Source organism: Lepidochelys kempii, chromosome 16 (genome assembly GCF_965140285.1).
Source record: "Lepidochelys kempii isolate rLepKem1 chromosome 16, rLepKem1.hap1, whole genome shotgun sequence".
Taxonomy (NCBI): Eukaryota; Metazoa; Chordata; order Testudines; family Cheloniidae; genus Lepidochelys; species Lepidochelys kempii.
The window spans coordinates 22,560,387-22,578,684 of NC_136395.1; the positions used below are offsets into that span (position 1 = coordinate 22,560,387).

General features: G+C 52.1%; 1 protein-coding gene across 1 annotated transcript in view; it reads left to right on the forward strand.

Moving 5' to 3' along the window:
• The window catches only part of NOTCH1 (notch receptor 1), an 80,607-nt gene that overhangs the window by 43,286 nt on the left and 19,023 nt on the right, over positions 1 to 18,298 (forward strand). The window contains exons 4-15 of the mRNA XM_073314625.2: positions 293 to 631; positions 6,834 to 6,956; positions 7,261 to 7,494; positions 8,045 to 8,200; positions 8,400 to 8,585; positions 10,030 to 10,143; positions 11,825 to 11,938; positions 14,458 to 14,691; positions 15,131 to 15,241; positions 16,746 to 16,938; positions 17,567 to 17,712; positions 18,128 to 18,241. Of these exons, the coding sequence (XP_073170726.1) occupies positions 293 to 631; positions 6,834 to 6,956; positions 7,261 to 7,494; positions 8,045 to 8,200; positions 8,400 to 8,585; positions 10,030 to 10,143; positions 11,825 to 11,938; positions 14,458 to 14,691; positions 15,131 to 15,241; positions 16,746 to 16,938; positions 17,567 to 17,712; positions 18,128 to 18,241 (2,064 nt within the window). The remainder of the gene's footprint in view (positions 1 to 292; positions 632 to 6,833; positions 6,957 to 7,260; positions 7,495 to 8,044; positions 8,201 to 8,399; positions 8,586 to 10,029; positions 10,144 to 11,824; positions 11,939 to 14,457; positions 14,692 to 15,130; positions 15,242 to 16,745; positions 16,939 to 17,566; positions 17,713 to 18,127; positions 18,242 to 18,298) is intronic.

Consider the following 18,298-nt stretch of genomic DNA (forward strand, 5'->3'; position numbering starts at 1 on the left):
TCTTGCTAGCATGCAGCAGGCCAGGCGTCGTGCGGGAGCAGCATGTGTACAACTGGGACGCGCTTTGGGGTGAGGGGTGCTATCAAGAGGGGGAGTGCGTATTGTGAATGAAACACGCCTCTGTGCAGGCTGAATGCCAGTGCAAATTCTCTGGGGAGGAGCACCGTTCAGCCACCAGAATCCCAAAGAGGGGGCAGGATTGGGGAACACAGGAACCCACAAGGGACTCTGCATCTGTTTGCCCTCTGGTGAGCTGCAATCTCCAGCCTCACCCTCTTTGTTCGCTCCCCAGGTAAGACCTGCCAGCAGGCAGATCCCTGTGCCTCCAATCCCTGTGCCAACGGAGGGCAGTGTGTTCCTTTCGAAGCCCATTACGTCTGCAAGTGCACAGCGGGCTTCCACGGGGCCAACTGCAAGCAAGACGTGAACGAGTGCAACACCAGTCCTCCCATCTGCAAGAACGGCGGGAGCTGCACCAATGAGGTCGGGACCTACCAGTGTTCCTGCAAGCCAGCATACACGGGCCAGAACTGTGAGCACCTCTATGTGCCTTGCAACCCCTCGCCCTGCCAGAACGGGGGCACTTGCCGTCAGACCGGCGACACCACCTATGACTGCACATGTCTTCCAGGTACGGCCTGCCTTTCTTACTCTTTGCCCGTGGCGATCCAGGGGTGAGGGCACTAGTGTGGGTCTTGGGAGATCAGGGTTCGTTTCCTTGCTCTGCTACAGACTCCCTGTGTGACGTGGGGCAAGTCACTTGGGGTATGTCTACAGTGCAGTTAGCACAGCATCTGTAGGTGTAACAGAGCTAGGGTTGATTGAGTTGGCAGCTACATGGATACTTTTATCAAGCTAAGTATGTACCCTGGGGTTGAAGGTAGGAGGGTAGCTAGCCCCTGCCGATGCAGCTACACTGCTATTTTTAGCAAGCTAGCTCAATCCGTGCTAGTTCAGGTATGTCTACACGTACCGCAGTCACGCTTCCCAGTTGCAGTGTAGATATATCCTTAGTCTCGCCGTGCTTCAGTTCCCCCTTTGCAACATGGGCAATAACAGCACGTCCCTACTGCAGGGGTGCTGTGGGGATAAATACCATGTTAGATTGTGAGATGCTGAGCTGCGACATTGGTGAGGGCCATATAAACGTCTCCGATCAGTAAATTTGTCCGAGTTGCCATTCATTTTGGAGGACTGATTTTCATCCTATTGTCCCTGAACTACTGAGGTGCAGAAAGCTCAGCAAATTCAAAACCTTTCCAAGGAACTACAGTGCAGTCTACCTGGAGTGACCACTCAAGGGACTGAGAACAACCAGCTCTAACAGAGGTGGAACAAAGATGTCCTCAGTAAGTCTGGGCGCATACTTTGTGGCAGTCCCTGTTGACGGGAAACATCACCTCAGAGCTTATCTCCAGCTGGAAATTGACTCCAGAAGGTAATCTGGAATAGTTATTTCAGCAGAAGCCCCCGTGCAGACACTCTTACTCCGGCCTAAGAGTGCCTTTTTCTGATTTAGCTTAATCCACTTCTAAAGTGGCACAATTATTCTGGAATAGCTAGTTTGGTAAATTTCCAAGTGGAGACAAGCCACTGTTAGGGGAGGCCTCTTGGCCTGAGTTGGAGAAGGGAGACCCCCCCCCCCCCGTGCTCTCTGCTGCCCCTGCTGGGCAAACCAAGGAACAAGACAGATCAGTTCCTGTAGCTGAATAAATGACTGTGAAAAGGGAGAATGTGGGAGAGGAGAGAGGGGAAGGAAAGGGGTGGGGTTACCCGCTCTGGGTTTAATTCATCCCTCTGCAGAGGCAGTGGGCCCAGGTCTAAGCCAGTGAGGACTTAAGTGGAGTTCGGGTGTCTGGCTAACTTCTCACCAGTCAGGGAGATGAACCCAGGCCTCTGAACTCAGGGAGACCTTTCAGTTCCCTCGTGCTGTGGAGGTTTTCACCGCAGCGCGCTGAGGTCAGAGCCTGAGCAGCTGGAGTGGAACTGGTTGAGCTTTGCTCGTGGGTGTGAGACAGCTCTCTGGCTTCTGTGGCAGCGAGGTGCTCGTGGCCAGATGGAATGAAATTTACCAACTTCCTGCCTGTCAGCAGCCTGCCCCCAAGAAGGAGCTGCAGTTGGGCCAGGCCCTTTGCTGAGGAGGCTGAACAGTAGGGGAGCTTTGTTTTCAGGAGGATTAGTCTGGTTTCTCACCCAAACCGGCCTCCTCCACCTGTCTCAGGCAGATGCAGCAAGAGGAAGCATCTGCCCAGTCACCCCGCCGTTGGAAAGACGCTATCGGCTATGTTAAGCTGCCTGGGAAATCTCTGTGCGGTGGAGAGGGCTCGAGAATTTTTAATCTCCTCTTTTCACAGATAAACCATGATAGGGTGGCTACTTTGGGTGTGAAGATGACATAGTGGTTAGAGTGGGAGACTTGTGTTGAGGCTTCCCCTACTTCTCTTCCCAGCCCCTTGCGGGAGTCACACTTAGTGGTTAGAGCAGGGAGTGCGCTATCAAGACCTCCTGGGTTCTGTCCCTGTCTCTGCCATTGACTTGCTTTGTGGCCTCTCTGTGCCTCAGTTTCCTTCTCTGTAAAATGGGAATTATGATATTTGTACAGCAACAGGGGAATTACCCAAGTAGATCAGACCCCAAATCCGTCTAAGCCAGTGTCCTGTCTCTGACAGTGACCAGCACCAGCTGCTTCAGAGAAAGGTGTAAGAACCCTCCAGAAGGCAGATGTGGGATAATCTGCCCTTGGCATAGCACTCATCCTGATCTCTGATAGTTACATTAGTTTTAGCTCTGGAGCATGAGGTTCAGTATCCCTTCCACAATGTACTACTTCCCTGCCCAGCTTCCCAGGGCTGTCGTGAGGCTCCTGTCATCCGTGTTTGTCAAACAAGAGATGGTCTAAAACGACAGAGCTATAGATGAGCTGCCTGTGACTTAAAACAGCAGCGCTTTCTCCTGGGCCAGATAAGTGAATGAACTTCCGAAGCTGGTGAGAGCTGGGAGCGAGTTCTGATAAGTGTCACCTGCAGGGGTCAGGAACACCCACCAGAAGTTAGTAGTTCACTGGTGGCTGCTTGGAAGGATGGCCATTTTAGCTCTGTATGGGTTATTGTGACAGAGAAGGCAGCCCTCCAAGTGAGGGGAGAGGGCGTGTGGTGCCCTGCTGGCCCTCTCAGAACTGGGAAGGAAGTCTAGCTCTGACTAGCTAGCTTCCTGCAAGAAACAATGCCTTGTGCATTAGTGAAATGTCATCTCAGAGAGATTTCAGAGTAGCAGCCATGTTAGACTGTATTCGCAAAAAAAAAGAGGAGTACTTGTGGCACCTTAGAGACAGACAAATTTATTTGAGCATAAGCTTTCGTGAGCTACAGCTCACTTCATCGGATGACGTGAGCTCACGAAAGCTTATGCTCAAATAAATTTGTTAATCTCAGAGAGAGAATCTCTACTGCAAGGGGGATGGGTGAGGAAAGCATTAGCTCTTTGGCACCCAGCTGTGATGGGAGGGAACTGCTTCCTAGGGGTTTGAGTGCACCCTTTATTGGTTTGCCTCCCATGAAGTCCAATGGCCAAATATTAACATGCAAAATAACCTTGGAGCTATTGAATGCTCTGGTAACTTCTCTATTTGAGGCTGATCCTGCCAGGTGCCAAGCTCCATTGAGACCCTTCAGCACCTCTCAAGGATCAGGCCAGCCGAGGCATGTGTCTTGTGAAGTAAACACTGTATCAGATTATTCTGGCCAAGGCATAAAAGACTGAGGGCCATTTCTCATGATAAGATACTCATTGATGTGCTGGTCTGTAGGTCAGCACATTTTAAAACAATACCCTCTTTTAATTTCAAAAGAGTCTGTCTGTTCAGAGTCTTTTACAGCCGAGCTAATCTAATCTGTGTTATCATGCCTTAGTACCTAACCCTGAATTTAAAGTAATTGCAGCACTAATTACTCATTCGGATGGTTCAAAATCAGTTAATCCTGGTATCTAGGACGTTACAAGTTATTGCCATTCATGCTCAGATCTGCAGCTTAAAAGCTAGGAATGAATCAACATTATCTGCTTTGGACTTCTACCAGCAATCATAAATAACTGTTATTACTTTTCATTCACTATGGGGCTGATGTTTGTGGGAGGAGAACAAGGCAGTCATTTAGAGAGAGGCTCAGGACATGGCTGGGACGCAGGTACTCGTGGGTTCTAATCCTGCCTCTGACCTGCCGTGGGCAACTCGCATAAAGTCTCTGTGTCTGGTTGTTTATCTGTAAAATGGGGACAATGTTACTAAATCTACTTCTCTGGTGTTGGGTGGAACATGAGGGGCCTGATTCCAGTGGGAGCTGCAGGTCCTCAGCACTGTGGAAAATCAGGCCCTTTAAAAGTGTTGAAGGTATGTCCTGGGGTCAAGGACCCTGCTAAGTGGAAGGGTCGCAGAGATCCGGGCCTGAGCCTGGAAGTCTACACTGCAATTAAACAGCCCTGCAGCGAGCCCAAGTCAGCTGGCGTTGGCCAGCCGTGGGTGTCTAACTGCAGTGTAGACGTACTGTAAGGAGTGGAAATAAAACCAAAGCCTTGGGTCCGGGAGACCTGGATCTTATTTGTTACCCAATATTATCCAGAATATTTTGAGGACAGCCGAAACATTTGGATTAGCTGGAGAGGCTAGGATCACATGAGGGGATGCTACAGGGCTGTGTTCACCTGGGGCTGTGTTGTGTATACGTCTCATTAATGATCCAGGGTCCCCATCCTGTGATAATTGCAAGCATCACAGCCTGGCTTATCCACTCTTGCAGCCATCTGAGTGGCATGTGTTTCAGGGTATGTCTGTAGTGATGTCCTGTGGGGGGGACTGCAGCTTATGGGCCTATGCCCCAGCTAGCTGTAATGTAGCTAAGGATTCTGGAGCTGTGAAGCTGCAGCAGCTCAAGCTTCAGCATGCATGGCCTATACGTGCCCGCCCAGAACCATTGCTTGCACAGCTAGCTTGTGTTGCTCCCGTAGGTGAGCTATCCAGATTAAAGCTAGCTCGGCTGTGTCTACATGAGCTGCAGCTGCTCCTGCCCCCGTAATTGCAGTGTAGACATAACCCTCCTGGTCTCTGCAGCGTAGCCATCTGGACACACAGTTAATTTCAGTAGTTTTTATAGTTAGTTGTGTCTGGTTTCAACTAGTGGCTGACTAGGTGAGCACAGAGCTGAACAAACAGCTTGGTGAGCGGCGATTTCATTACACCTGCAGTGTAGCCCCAAACCAGCCATAGCTTCAGTCTAGCCCGAGTCTACTGCATGTTCTTTTTGGCAGGCTGGCCGAGCTGCTGTAGAGGAGCCAGTCTGTGGTACACAGTGTTTACAGTAAATACATCACTTAACCCTGTAACAAGGACAGTTTAAAATGTTAACAAGCAGGGGAGGGGAGGGGGCCCTGCTTGACAGATCTGCTGATAAGATCCTGGCCTCTTTGTGTTTGTTCCGCCCACCTTGGGGAGCTGGGAAAGGTCAAAAGCTATTCAGTTGCCCTGTGTGTCATGCTCTGGGATGAAGATAATTTAAAAAAGCCCTAGCCTGACGGTGCAAAGAAGAGTGCTGGGATTTCGGTAGCATTGGAAACCTTGATTCATGTTGCAAGAGTCCTAGTGGTGAAGAATTTTCCCTGGGAGGAAATACTGGCTATTAGCCTCATTAAATTGGCTATTAAAATGCAGTGATTCAGAGCCCGATTCTGCAGCCCCTTCCGTGAGTGATCCTCGGTCACGTGGGCATGCCGTGAAGTCAGCAGGCTGCACTCATGAGTGAGGGGTGTGCAAAGCGAGGCCCCCGCCTATTCCCTGTGAAGAATCAAGGTCCTCATTTTCAGAGGTGCCAGGGAGCTGCCACTTTCGCTGAAGCCAGCGGGAGCTGCAAGTGCTCTGTGCCTCTGAAAAACAGACCCTGTCCTGTGAAACAAGTGGGAGGAACCTGGCTGCTGCCTCCAAGATTCCTGCAGTTCCAGAGCGAGATTTCTTCATTCGAATGAACCTGCAGCTCATAAATAAGTCTGCAGAGGGGAATGGAGGTGAACCTGTGCGGCTTTCTTCAAAGCCAAGGGTGAAGAGCTGCCGCAAACAGTCGGTGCACGTTAATTAGTAACCTGCCACAGGTTGGGCTTGCTGTGTGGCTCGGAATGAAAAGACTTCTTGTTCGTTATTGCACAAGTCCGGGGGAGGAGACTTCTCACTAACCAGCAGCGATGAGGCTTTCCAGCTAACACCTGTGTCCCCGTAGCAGTGACATACAGCTTAGCGCTGCATTAGGGAGCAGACAGAGTCCCCACCTGACACATCCCTGCTACAAACGCTGCAATAAACAAAGCCCAGGTGGTTACTGAAGCCTGACTGAAAATCAGGAATGGAAGAGAAAACAGTTGGCCTGATTCTGGTCTCACGCCATTAAATTAGTCTTCGGAAATAAAGGCTGCAGGATTGGGCCCAGAGTGTCGCACTGAAAGCTGTGTATCCTAGAGGTGAAGCATGCAGCAGTTTGTTGCAGTGTGGTCCCAGGGGAAGGGGGAACGGGGAGTCAGAGAGGAAGGAGGGCATTTTGTTCAGCTGGGAACAGAGGCGGAGCTGAACCCAAACCCTGCAGCCAGACACCCCCGGTCTTTGGCACAGGTCACATTGGATGGAGGCGGCTGTTACCTACCTCAGCACCTGCATCCTGCTGTGGATAGCCAAGCCTGTTCCTGGGGTGTGGGAGATCAAGCTCCAGTTAGCTCTGTGGCGTTCCGGAGGCCGGGCCAGGTTGTTTGCCTCCCATTGCCAAGAGCAGAGAGTAGACCTAGGTGTTTCCTTTCCCCAGGTTTTGCTGGTCAGAACTGCGAGGACAACATTGATGACTGTCCTGGGAACAACTGCAAGAATGGAGGCACCTGTGTGGATGGAGTTAACACCTACAACTGCCAGTGCCTTCCTGAGTGGACAGGTAAAGCTGGGACTGTGGAGAGAGCGTGGGGGACTGGGTGAGCTTACAGACTAGGGACTGCAGACAGATCATGCTGCAGATGAAGCAGATAGCAAAAGTTCCATTGACTGAATTGGGAGCAGATGTAGGGCAGATGTTACTGCCAGTACCTAACTCACTATACCTACTATCTATCTCACTGTGCAGGGCTTTACATGTGGCGGGGGAGGCAGGAGATTCCTTCCTGACCACTGTGGAGAGACCAGCTCATGCCCTGAAGCATGAGAGTTGGGTTCACTCATTATGATATTCCTCCCCATTGCAGGCCAGTATTGCACTGAAGATGTTGATGAGTGCCAGCTCATGCCGAATGCCTGCCAGAATGGAGGAACGTGCCACAACAACCACGGTGGCTACAACTGCGTCTGTGTCAACGGCTGGACTGGCGAGGACTGCAGTGAGAACATTGACGACTGCGCTATGGCTGCCTGCTTCCAGGGTGCTACCTGCCACGACCGGGTGGCCTCTTTCTACTGCGAGTGCCCACATGGCCGCACAGGTGGGTGATTGCAGGTTTAGTGTGATACATGGGGATGGAGGGAAGTGCGTGCAGCCAGATTAAAGTCCAGTGGTACATTCTGGGGACTATATCCTGCCCTGGCAGTGGAGCTGGCTTGATCTAATAGCTCTCTGTTCTATAACCCTTGGGCCACATTGATCTCTGGTGTAACAGCACTGGCGTCAGTGGAGTTACACCAAGGGGAATTTAGCCCTTTGCCTGCACCCAGGGTAAAGAGTGAATTGGTCATTGGAATGGGAGTCTGGAGACTGGGTTCTTTTCTTGGCTCTTCCATTGGCCTGCTCTGACTGTGCCCAGGCTATTTCCCCTTTCCGTGTTTCTGTTTCTGCCACCTGTTGTCTGTCTGGTCTGTTTAGATTGGGAGCTCTTTGGGGCAGGGACCGTCTCTGACGCTGTGTTTGTACAGCGCCCGGCACAATGGGGTCTGCTCTTGGCTGGGGTCTCTCAGCACTCCGCTCATGCGGAGGTGGGAGACTTGTCTCCACAGCTGTACCCTGACAGGTATGTGTGCGTGCGCTTTGCTCAATAGGCTTGCTGTGCCACCTGGATGACGCCTGCATCAGTAACCCCTGCAACGAAGGCTCTAACTGCGACACCAACCCTGTCAACGGCAAAGCCATCTGCACCTGCCCCTCGGGTTACACGGGCCCAGCCTGTAACCAAGACATAGACGAGTGCTCTCTAGGTAAACGCAGGGGCTGCCAGCTTTGGGGGTTGTTTCTAAGGAAATGTCAGCGGATGAGGCCCAAGCTGAGTTTTGGTTTAATAATACATAAATGGGGTGGGGAGGTTGTGTAATGCCCCGTGACCCCCTTGCATCCAGACATTGGGACCATTAGTAGAGACTGCTAGATGATTTTATCAACGGCAGTTGTCATTTTTAGGAGCCAATCCTTGTGAGCATGCTGGGAAATGCATCAACACCCAAGGGTCCTTCCAGTGCCAGTGTCTCCAGGGGTATTCGGGCCCCCGCTGTGAGATAGATGTCAATGAATGCCTCTCGAATCCGTGCCAGAACGATGCCACCTGCCTGGATCAGATTGGTGAATTCCAGTGTATCTGCATGCCAGGTGAGTAGAAGGGCTGTCACTTTTCTCTCTCCTAGACCCTGATCCTGATCTGTGCAGGCAGATGTGAAAGTAGAATGAATTATATTGAAATTATAATTCATTAAAGAAATGCTACTTGAAGGGTTTGTTGAAATATAGTTGTCAGGAAGAGAAACATTAAGGAGTGTGAGACAATGGTCCTCAAACTAATTAACTTAAAGCTCCTACTGAGCTAGGAGATTGGTAAATGTTAGTAGGCAAATAAGATATGTATGTATATTTGTCAGTTTCTGCTTCCTTTTGTCTCTTATGTTAAATTGGCTTTGGCTTATTTGTATAAATAAGTTAGCTTGAGCCTCAGAGAGGGGCTCACATATCTGGGTGCATTGGCAAAGCACTTTGCTAATAAACAGAGTCATAATTTGTCACAGGTTTCAGAGTAACAGCCGTGTTAGTCTGTATTCGCAAAAAGAAAAGGAGTACTTGTGGCACCTTAGAGACTAACCAATTTATTTGAGCTTAAGCTTTCGTGAGCTACAGCTCACTTCATCAGATGCAACAATTTGTCACAGGAGACTTGGTCCTGGCGGGGAGCATGGTTTACTTTGAGAGGACACCATGGGGCATGCAGATCTGATGGCAGGATTGTGGATACCACTTAGCAATGAGCGATTACTTTGCATGGAAGTGTGATTTATTTGTAACCTTACCATCAGTGTTTTTGAAACCTTGTAGGAACAATGACAAGGGAGGTTCCTTGGGCAGGGGAAATCCTGCTGTGGGGCATTTAAAAACCCTCCAGCTGGAAGACCCATAACTAAATCTCAGAGCCCACAGGCCCAGCCCGGCTGCCCCTGATGTCAGCAAGCTGAGCCCTTAAGGCCATTTTCAGTCAGTGGAGAGACCTCCAGTGACATCAGTGGGCTTGAGTCAGAGCTCTGATTTGCAGGGAAGGTCTGTGCAGGTGGAGGTGAGAGGCTGAGTTTTGGCAGAGAATGAAGCTTAGGAGAAAAATCTGCTGCAGGGTTTAAATTTCCTTGACAATACTGCGGCAACAGGAATATTGGGGATGGGTGGGGAGACAGAAACCAACGAGGGCGTTGGGTGCACAGAGAATGTAAGATCGGGCCCTTTTTATACAATGCCTCTTACAGACATAGGACTTACCAGGCTGGGGTCCATATCCTGTCTCCGACAGTGACCAGCCCCAGCTGCTCGAGGGGAAGGTGCAAGTACCGCATGGTGGAGATTTATGGAACACCTTGCCCATAGAGAATGCTTCCTGCTGACCCCCATCAGCTGCAGGTTGGCTTTTGCTCTGGAGCATTGCAGGCCACTGTCCCATGCTCCCCAAACACGGCAGGCTCCATCCATGCCTGGCGTCCCTCGGAGCAGGCCTGCAATGCTCCGCATGTGGGTCTTTTGCTGCAAACTCTGAGAGGCACTTTGGATCTCTGACTCACAGGTTACGAGGGCGTTTACTGTGAAATCAACACGGACGAGTGTGCCAGCAGCCCCTGCCTGCACAACGGGAACTGCATCGATAAGATCAACGAGTTTCACTGCGAGTGCCCCACAGGTACGGGGCAATCGATAGCACTGCCTTCAGCATAAGCCTTTGTAGTGGAAACAAAGTTGGAATTAATCCACCACCCAGAGGCAACGCTGGGCCGATGGATTTCAACCCAGCAGAGTGGGGCAGATCCCTGGAGCTCAGGGAAATAACGCTCCTTTCGTTTGAAGCCTCCTAGCTTTGGCAGCCTGGATATGAGTCTGGAAACTTAAATGTGAGCACCAGGCGCGTTCTGGGAAGGGAGGAAGGAGCGCCAGTGGGATTTCCCCCCCTAGACCCAGTAAGTGTCTGGGGAGAGCTGGTCTGGGATCCTCTCTCCCACCCAAGAATCCCCAAAGGCGTACGCTGGAGAGATTCTGGCAGATGATTTCAGTGAGCTCCGCAAGGTAGCGAGCTCTGTAAACCGGTGACTGGTGGTATATGTCCCACTGCCCTCTGTTGGTTGAACTAAGAGCTGCCCTCCTGTGTGTCATAGGCCCTGTATTGTGAAGAGATTCTTCTTTAGCTCCAGAGATGGGGGCACATGCCTCAAAGTGCAACGGTGTGCAGTGCAGTGACAGTCACAAAGGCCTGAGTCTCCACAGAAGAACTGGTGTAAATCAGCATCTCTCCATTGCAATCTATGGAGCGCAACTGATTTATCCCAGAGCAGCATCTGGCCCTTTTCTGGTGTGAGGCCCAATTGGCCAGGTGAAAGAAGGGGCACAGAGGTTCTCTTCACGGCAGCCCCAGCCCTTTCCTTCTGGAGCCGAATCCTGAATGGAGCTGAGCGCCCACAAATCCCAGACACTTCAGCCAGAGCACAGCTCTTCTCGGGATCAGGGCCTTGTGGGTGGGAGGATGCAGCGCAGCCCACTGGCATTCAACAGGAGAGCCGAGCAGGGCCTGCCCAGCCAGCGGGGGAGAGGAGCGAGGATTAAAAAGCCCAACTTTGCACTTGAAAAGGCCCCAGTGTGGGGAGGAGGGGTGGCTGGGCAGAGGGGCCACGCTGGCGGGTTTGAATAAGGTGTCAAAGTCAGGGGGTAGAACAGAGAATGGGGAGACGGTTAATCTGTGAAAGGAGGTTTTGAAGTTCAGAGCCTTCGCTCCTCTAGAGATGTAAATACGATGTGCTCAATACTGGGTCACAGCCCCCCATCCAGCTATCACCATGGAAACCCCAGCCCAGTCTGGAAAATGTCGTCTCCTGCAAGGGAGCGAGGGTTCCCCCAGCCTCATGTGTGGGGCTGGGAAATACTCGGATGAGCTGGGGCGGTAGAGGGGGCAAACCACTGGTGGAATCTGCTAGCTGGAGCTGCCTGTCTGTTTGCCATGGCCGAGCCCAAGGGCTGCTCGCCTTCTGCCCCCTCCCCCTTGCTGGTGTTAGGAGCCATTGTCCCAGACTTGCTGGGAGTAAGCGCCCTGGTTAAGGGGCGAGGGTAGAGAGGCAGTGGGTGGGGAACAAGTTAATCCAGGTTGCGTCTGGGCTGTTGGGGTGAAGCCACAGGTTCTTCATTCCCCTGCTCTACCCGCCACCTCCTGCCCAGTGCAAACCTCTCAACACCCGCAGCCCCATTAGTCCCATTCTTTCGGAAGCCGGTAGGTTTTGAGACGGCCCCCGAAATGCTCCCAAGCAGCCAGTGCTCGTCCCAGCGCTGGCCTTCCCGGGGCAGCGCAAAACCAGCGTTCTCTCTCTATTCTCCTCCAGGCTTTAACGGGCACCTGTGTCAATACGACATCGACGAGTGCGCCAGTACGCCGTGCAAGAACGGGGCTAAGTGCGTAGACGGCCCCAACACCTACACCTGCGAGTGCACAGAAGGTGGGGAGACCTTTAGCTGACCAGTCACAATGGGGCGCGGGAGTGTTGTCTGGCAGCTAGAACAGGGGGAGGCCGGGAACTGGGACTCCTGGGTCCCCTTCCTGCCTCTGCCATGGATTTGCTGAGAGATCCTGGATAAGTCACCCTTTGCGTTAGTTTCTGCCTCTGTAAAATGGTAAGAATATTTAATGCTGAAGCGTTAATCAGGGACCGATCCTGCTTCTGGTGGGGAGTTATGTGCTTGAATGCCACGGCAGCAGGATCGAGTTCTGGAAGCTTGTCAAGGGTTTTGAGCTGCTTGGGCAAAAGGTGCTATAGAAGGGCAGCATCTGGAAATAATGGGCCAGATTCCTGGAGTCGATGGATATCAGAACTGATTTAGTGCTGTGTTTAGACTGTAGGAGCTTCAGGGAAGGGACTGTCTCTCGCTGTGTGTCTGTGAAACCCCTGGCACAACAGGGCCCTGCTCTCGGTCAGTGCAGGGACTGGATCTCGCTGTGTGTCCATGTAGCGCTTGGCACAACGGGGCCCTGATCTTGGTCAGGGTCTGTTGGAACTGCCATTATACCAATAATGAACCCTACATATAATCCCACCTGCCTGGGACTTGTTGTTTGGGGCCTGTCCTCTTCCCCGTCTCTACTCCCCGCCTCCACGGCAAACGCTAGCAAGACAGAGAAGGAGGGAAATAAAGCAGCCTCTATCGTCCAAACAAGGTGCAAGGCTCTGTGGGTTCGATGAGTGAAACCTAAGGCATGACTGGCCCAGACGATGACATGAGCTGCAGTGGCAAACAGTGGCTCTTTTGTGGAGCAGCTCCCGCCAGAAATCTTCCAGCTGAATGGCCTCTAATTAGTGTATTGCTTATGCCAAGCCCTGATGAAAAGCTGCTATGTGGGTTTCATGGAGGATAGTCAAAGCTGCACTTTGTCCTCCACGCCCCCGCCCCCCACTTCTGGGAGCGGAGTAGGGCCGGATAATGGCGAGAGCGTTATCATCTATGGGTGCGCGCGCCCCTTCCCCCCTCGGATTCCATGACAAATGCACGGAGGGGCCGGCAAGCGAGTGAGGCACCGGCTCCTGCGCGGAGCCAGCTTAATGATGATCATTGTGTATCACCGGGACAAAGCCCAGCGCTCCTGGCTCTGAAAGGCCCTTTCGTTTGAGTGCGGGGGAGACGCTTTTGTTCTGTGTGCTCTGGCCACGTTCTCAAGCAAAGCCCCATTGACTCCTCCGGGCTTGTGCTCTCGCTGCGCTGGGGGAGCTTGGCAGGGGAGGACGGTTATTAATTAGGGGGAGGGGGTAGCAGTTGCAAGGCTGATAGAGATAGGCAGGCTCTCCGTGCAGCTTGGCATCTTGGGGCCCAGTTCCCCAAGGGAGGCTTCCACTCCCACTGAAAGCTAAGGGAGTGTGAAGCATGGGATTGGGGACCTGGGTCCTTATGCTAGAAGAGGCCAAGAAACCGCCCTCAAATGGAAAGAGGGAAGGAACAATTGCCTAGTGGTTACAGCGTTAGCCTGGGAGTCAGGAGACCCAAGTTCAAGTCCCTGCTCTGCCACAGACTCCCAACATGACTGCTCTGTGCCTCAATTTCCCTTCTGCACAATGGGAATAATAGCACGGCCCTGCTGCCTAGAGAGGCTACATGCAGTGATGTTTGTGAGGTGTGCGGATACTGCAGTGACAGGGGCTTGACAAGATAGAAACGCTGGGATCAGACAAGTGCCTAGGTAGATAAAACACTGTGACTGCATTCAAGAGCAACTCACGCCCACTGTCCAGTCATCCAGAGGCTGGATACAATGGTGCCACCTCCCCCCATCTAACTATTTGTAAACCCATTCTGACGTAAGGGGGCTACCTCCAAAGCAGGTTATGAATCTCTGCAGCCTGCAATTCACCCACTCTCCCTTCAGCCTGGCTCTATTTCCAGGTTCTTTAGATTGGACAAATGTTCCCTACAGAGTGGCTGGCGTGACAGATCAGGCAGGGTTGGGACCGGGGCTCTCCCATGAAGCCGGCGACTGTAGGCACACGTGAGCCATACAGGCTGGCTCTGTGGCATTGTGGCAATGCTTTACCTGATCGCTGTGGGGAATACCTTGGTCCCAGCCCATTTGACCCTGGGGGTCGGGAGGGAAGGGATGAGCCAGTGTGTAGTCTGACTCGGCTGTGGTATCTCCAGAGGCTATGTCAGTGGGCACAGGACAGCGCGCTACCTAGGCGTGTTCGGGTGGAAGTGGAATGGCTGTGAGGTTGTCTGTGGATGGCTGAAGGAAAAATGGGTACTTCTTAGGACTTAGATTCTCTCTGTGTTCCCTCCCCTTTCCCCTAGCTGCTTGGGGAGAGGAGCCATGAGCACGATGGGTCTGCTCTGAAGGGATTCTGAGCATTGCAGCTCTTGGTAGGGAGTGGCACATGCTTTACGCCTCTCAGGACCAGGCCCTGCATTAGGAGAGGCAAGTGCATGACGCGAGGCTCCCGCTCTGGCTTGACTGTTGGCTTCTTCCCCGTGCCAGGATTTGCGGGTGCTCACTGCGAAGTCGACAAAAACGAATGTGACCCTGACCCGTGCCACTATGGGACCTGCAGAGACGGCATCGCTGCCTTCACCTGTCTCTGCCAGCCTGGCTACACGGGCCACCTCTGTGACATCAACATCAACGAGTGCCAGAGCCACCCATGCAAAAATGGAGGGACCTGCCAGGACAGGAACAACGCCTACAACTGCCTTTGCCTCAAAGGCACCACAGGTAAGGAGGAGTCACCCGTCTGGGACTCTGTTTTAGCAGTGAACAGGGCAGTCCGGGCTCTGGCAGGACTCCAGTTATCTGTCCATGAGTGGTGGGGGGGATGTGATCAGTTGAGGTGAGTGTGAACATTTGGGTCATGGAAACAAAACCAGGGGATGTGGAGCTAATTTACGCTCTTGCTTTGTCTCCCAGTGCCTGGCTGATTATGGGAAAGGCCTGTGGGTTTCCTATGAAGAGGGCAAGTTCTCGGGGCTTGACTGTCTATTTTAGAACCACCTCCGCACCTGGGGGTGTGGAAAGAGTTTTCAAAGGAGGACTTTTTTCAGGGGGGAAGAGTGCCTCAGTTCCCCACCCCCATTATCAGTCTCTTCTGACTATATTTGGTCTTGTCAGTGAGGCCTGAGGCCTGTAAACTTCTCGTAACATTTTCCTCTTTAAGGGCCTAACTGTGAAATCAATCTGGACGACTGTGCTAGCAACCCGTGTGACTATGGCAAGTGCCTAGACAAGATCAATGGCTATGAATGTACCTGCGAGCCAGGATACACAGGTGAGAGTTGTCGCTGGCCACTGGAGAAAGGGCCGGGGACAGGATGGAGTGGGGAGCTCGCTATGATCGTAGGGTGAGATTTTCCCACCCAGGTTTAATCAAGCCCTCTGATTTGCAAGCTCAGTTGGGTATTTAGATGTCTGAATATCCTAAATCCCACCCACAAACTTTGAATGCAGAGTCCCTCCCCTGACTCTGAGGCTGGGTGCAAAGAGGAGGTAATGGCAGAAGAGGTTATGAAATGATGGATTATTCTTTCTATTATGGAAGGACCTAGAGCCATAATCAGGGATTAAGGCCCCATTGCGCTAGGCGTTGTACACCCATATAATAAAAAAGTCTCTGCCTTAGAGAGCTGCCATCTCTACATTGGGCAGGAGATGAGTGCACATCAGAAGACGCATTTATTTAGAGAATTTACAATGATTTAACCTCACTGCGCAGAGTGAGGCAGCTGCCCTGCTGCTGTGCATTCTGCAGCAGGAGAGAGATGTGGGCCACGATTTCGGAAGTGGCTGGAGATCCTGGATGCCTCCGTTCCTAAGGCCCCAATTCGAGACTCTCCCTGAGCACCCGCCCTCAGAAAAATCTGGTCCTTTGGAAGAGAGCCGGCCCCATCAGCTGGTCTCCAGTTGGGCCCCAAAGTCTCTGGCAGCGAAGGCTACAATTTCCAAGGTGATCAGTCTCCATCAGCCTGTCTTAGGGGCTCCATGCTTAGCCTAGCCCAGGCCCTAGCTGCATCTGAAGCCTGCCTTGGACACTAGTGTAGACCCTGTCCCTGCCTCCTTGCCGCAGCATCTGCTGGTCTATGAAACAAGCTATTCGCTCTCCCTAAGGGAGGCTGGGGCTCCTGCCGGCTCAGGTGGGTGACTTAGCTGAGTCCAATAATAGAAAGAGTCGAAAGCTGGTGATTAGGCTCCCACACCGTCAAATCCCATGGGTATCGGGTTGCTGCCTCGTCTAACTGGTTTGTTTGATTGCCGCTGGAAAATGTGTACGTCCTTTGATACGCACAGACCCCGGCTGGCTCCTTGCTCACCCGCAGTGGGGGCGGTAGCCTTGCAGAGCCTCTCTGCCCTATGCCTGCTGCCAGGGGCTTTGAATAGGGCCTTTCTTTGCCAAGCTGCCAGCAGGTAGGGTTACAGGCTGAGATTGCTCCCCTTCATTGTTTCCTCCTGCAACCAAAGTAATGTCAGGGATGGCCTCGCTCCCTACAACTGTATTTAATTAAGAAGAGAGGCAAGCCAGCGACTGCTAAGTCACCTTCCACCAAAGAGGAGTCATGCTGGTGATTATGTGCATGTACCTTTAGAACCAGCACTGCTTGGAGACTCCGTCCTACCGGCCTTTATGCAGGCTGGGTGTCCGTTGCACTCAGTGGGAGCCTTGCCTACCTGCCCTGAGACCCCTTTTATTATTACTCCCCTGATGAGACAGGTGAGAGTTCCCAGGATACCTCGCATACTTCACGGAGGTGACGCTTTTTGACTCTTCCCCCTCCTAGGGAGAATGTGCAACATCAACATCGACGAGTGTGCCGGCAACCCGTGCCACAATGGCGGAACCTGTAAGGACGGCATCAATGGCTTCACGTGCATCTGCCCCGAGGGATACCACGATCCCATGTGTGTGCTGGAAGTGAATGAGTGTAACAGCAACCCCTGCATCCATGGGAAATGCAATGATGGACTCAATGGGTAGGTTTTCAGGAAGCCAACAGCATGTATCTGTCCACGCAGCTCTGTTAATGCACCTTCCAAATTCCAGCAGCACTCTTCGCTATTTCAATTTTGGGCCCCAGCACAGCTTTGCCACGACACCCAAATCTTGCTCCGCAGCCCTCCTGCTATTCCAGAGAGGCTCCCACATACAGCTCTGTCAATGTGCCCTGTTGCTGGTGTACATGGCTAGCTCTAGGTGTTAGCCCCTGGCTTCCACTGAGCAAAGACTGCCTAGCATCCTGAATTGCCATGGTGGTTTGGGGACTTGTAGAAACCCAGATTTGAACTGGAGATTCCAGGTGTGAAGAGCTGTAGTGTGTCGTCGTCCCCCCCCCACCCCCAAAACGAGATCTAGCATTTGACTTAATGCGGGTCTCTTACAATTGTGGAATCCTGCAGTCCTATCAAGGAGCCTCTAAAGCGCCGGTTCTCCAACTGCTCAGTCATCCAGGACTAGCTGCGAGCTCTTTTCTCTGCTTCAGTGTGGCTGGGAGCTTGTGCTTCAAATAAGTTCTGACGGTTACAAAATAAGGGTTGATTGAAGGGGTTGGGGGGGGTGAGTATAACTGGACTCTCTGCTTTATATTTTTCTTTCTGACAAAAGCTACAGGTGTGATTGTGACCCAGGCTGGAGCGGAACAAACTGTGACATCAACAACAACGAGTGTGAATCAAATCCTTGCATGAATGGGGGCACCTGCAAGGATATGACCAGCGGATACATCTGTACCTGCCGGGAGGGATTCAGCGGTAAGGACTGTTGCTACTTTCTTATAGCTGAGTGGTGGGAGCTTTGCTGCTGTGGATAGTTCTGGGTGAAATTATTGTCATGGAACACAAACTGGGCATCTATGGGAAAGGCAACAATGGATTGGTCAGCACTGGGCTTTGAACCTGGAACCTTCTGCACTAAAAGGGCTGACTGCCACAACTTCAGCTAAAGGAGATACTCCTCTAGTTGGTAACAGTAGTAAACTCTTAACCTCTTATCTGGACCGGCCTCTAGAGGTAACCAGTGGGTTCTGTGTGCATCATTGCCTCATTCATCCCGTCCTCCTGTTCTTCTCTCTGGCTTTCCCATCATACCATTCCTCTTGAGCCAGAGGAAACCACCATCATGGTCTGCACCGAGTTTGCTGATGTGTGTTTGGTTCTTCTAACTCAGGGCCCAACTGCCAGACCAATATCAATGAATGTGCTTCCAACCCTTGCCTGAATCAGGGAACCTGCATAGATGATGTAGCCGGCTACAAATGCAACTGTCTCCTGCCGTATACAGGTAAGAGAGCAGCCTGTACTGAAAGTTACACTGCAGCAGAACTGCTGCATGGGCTTT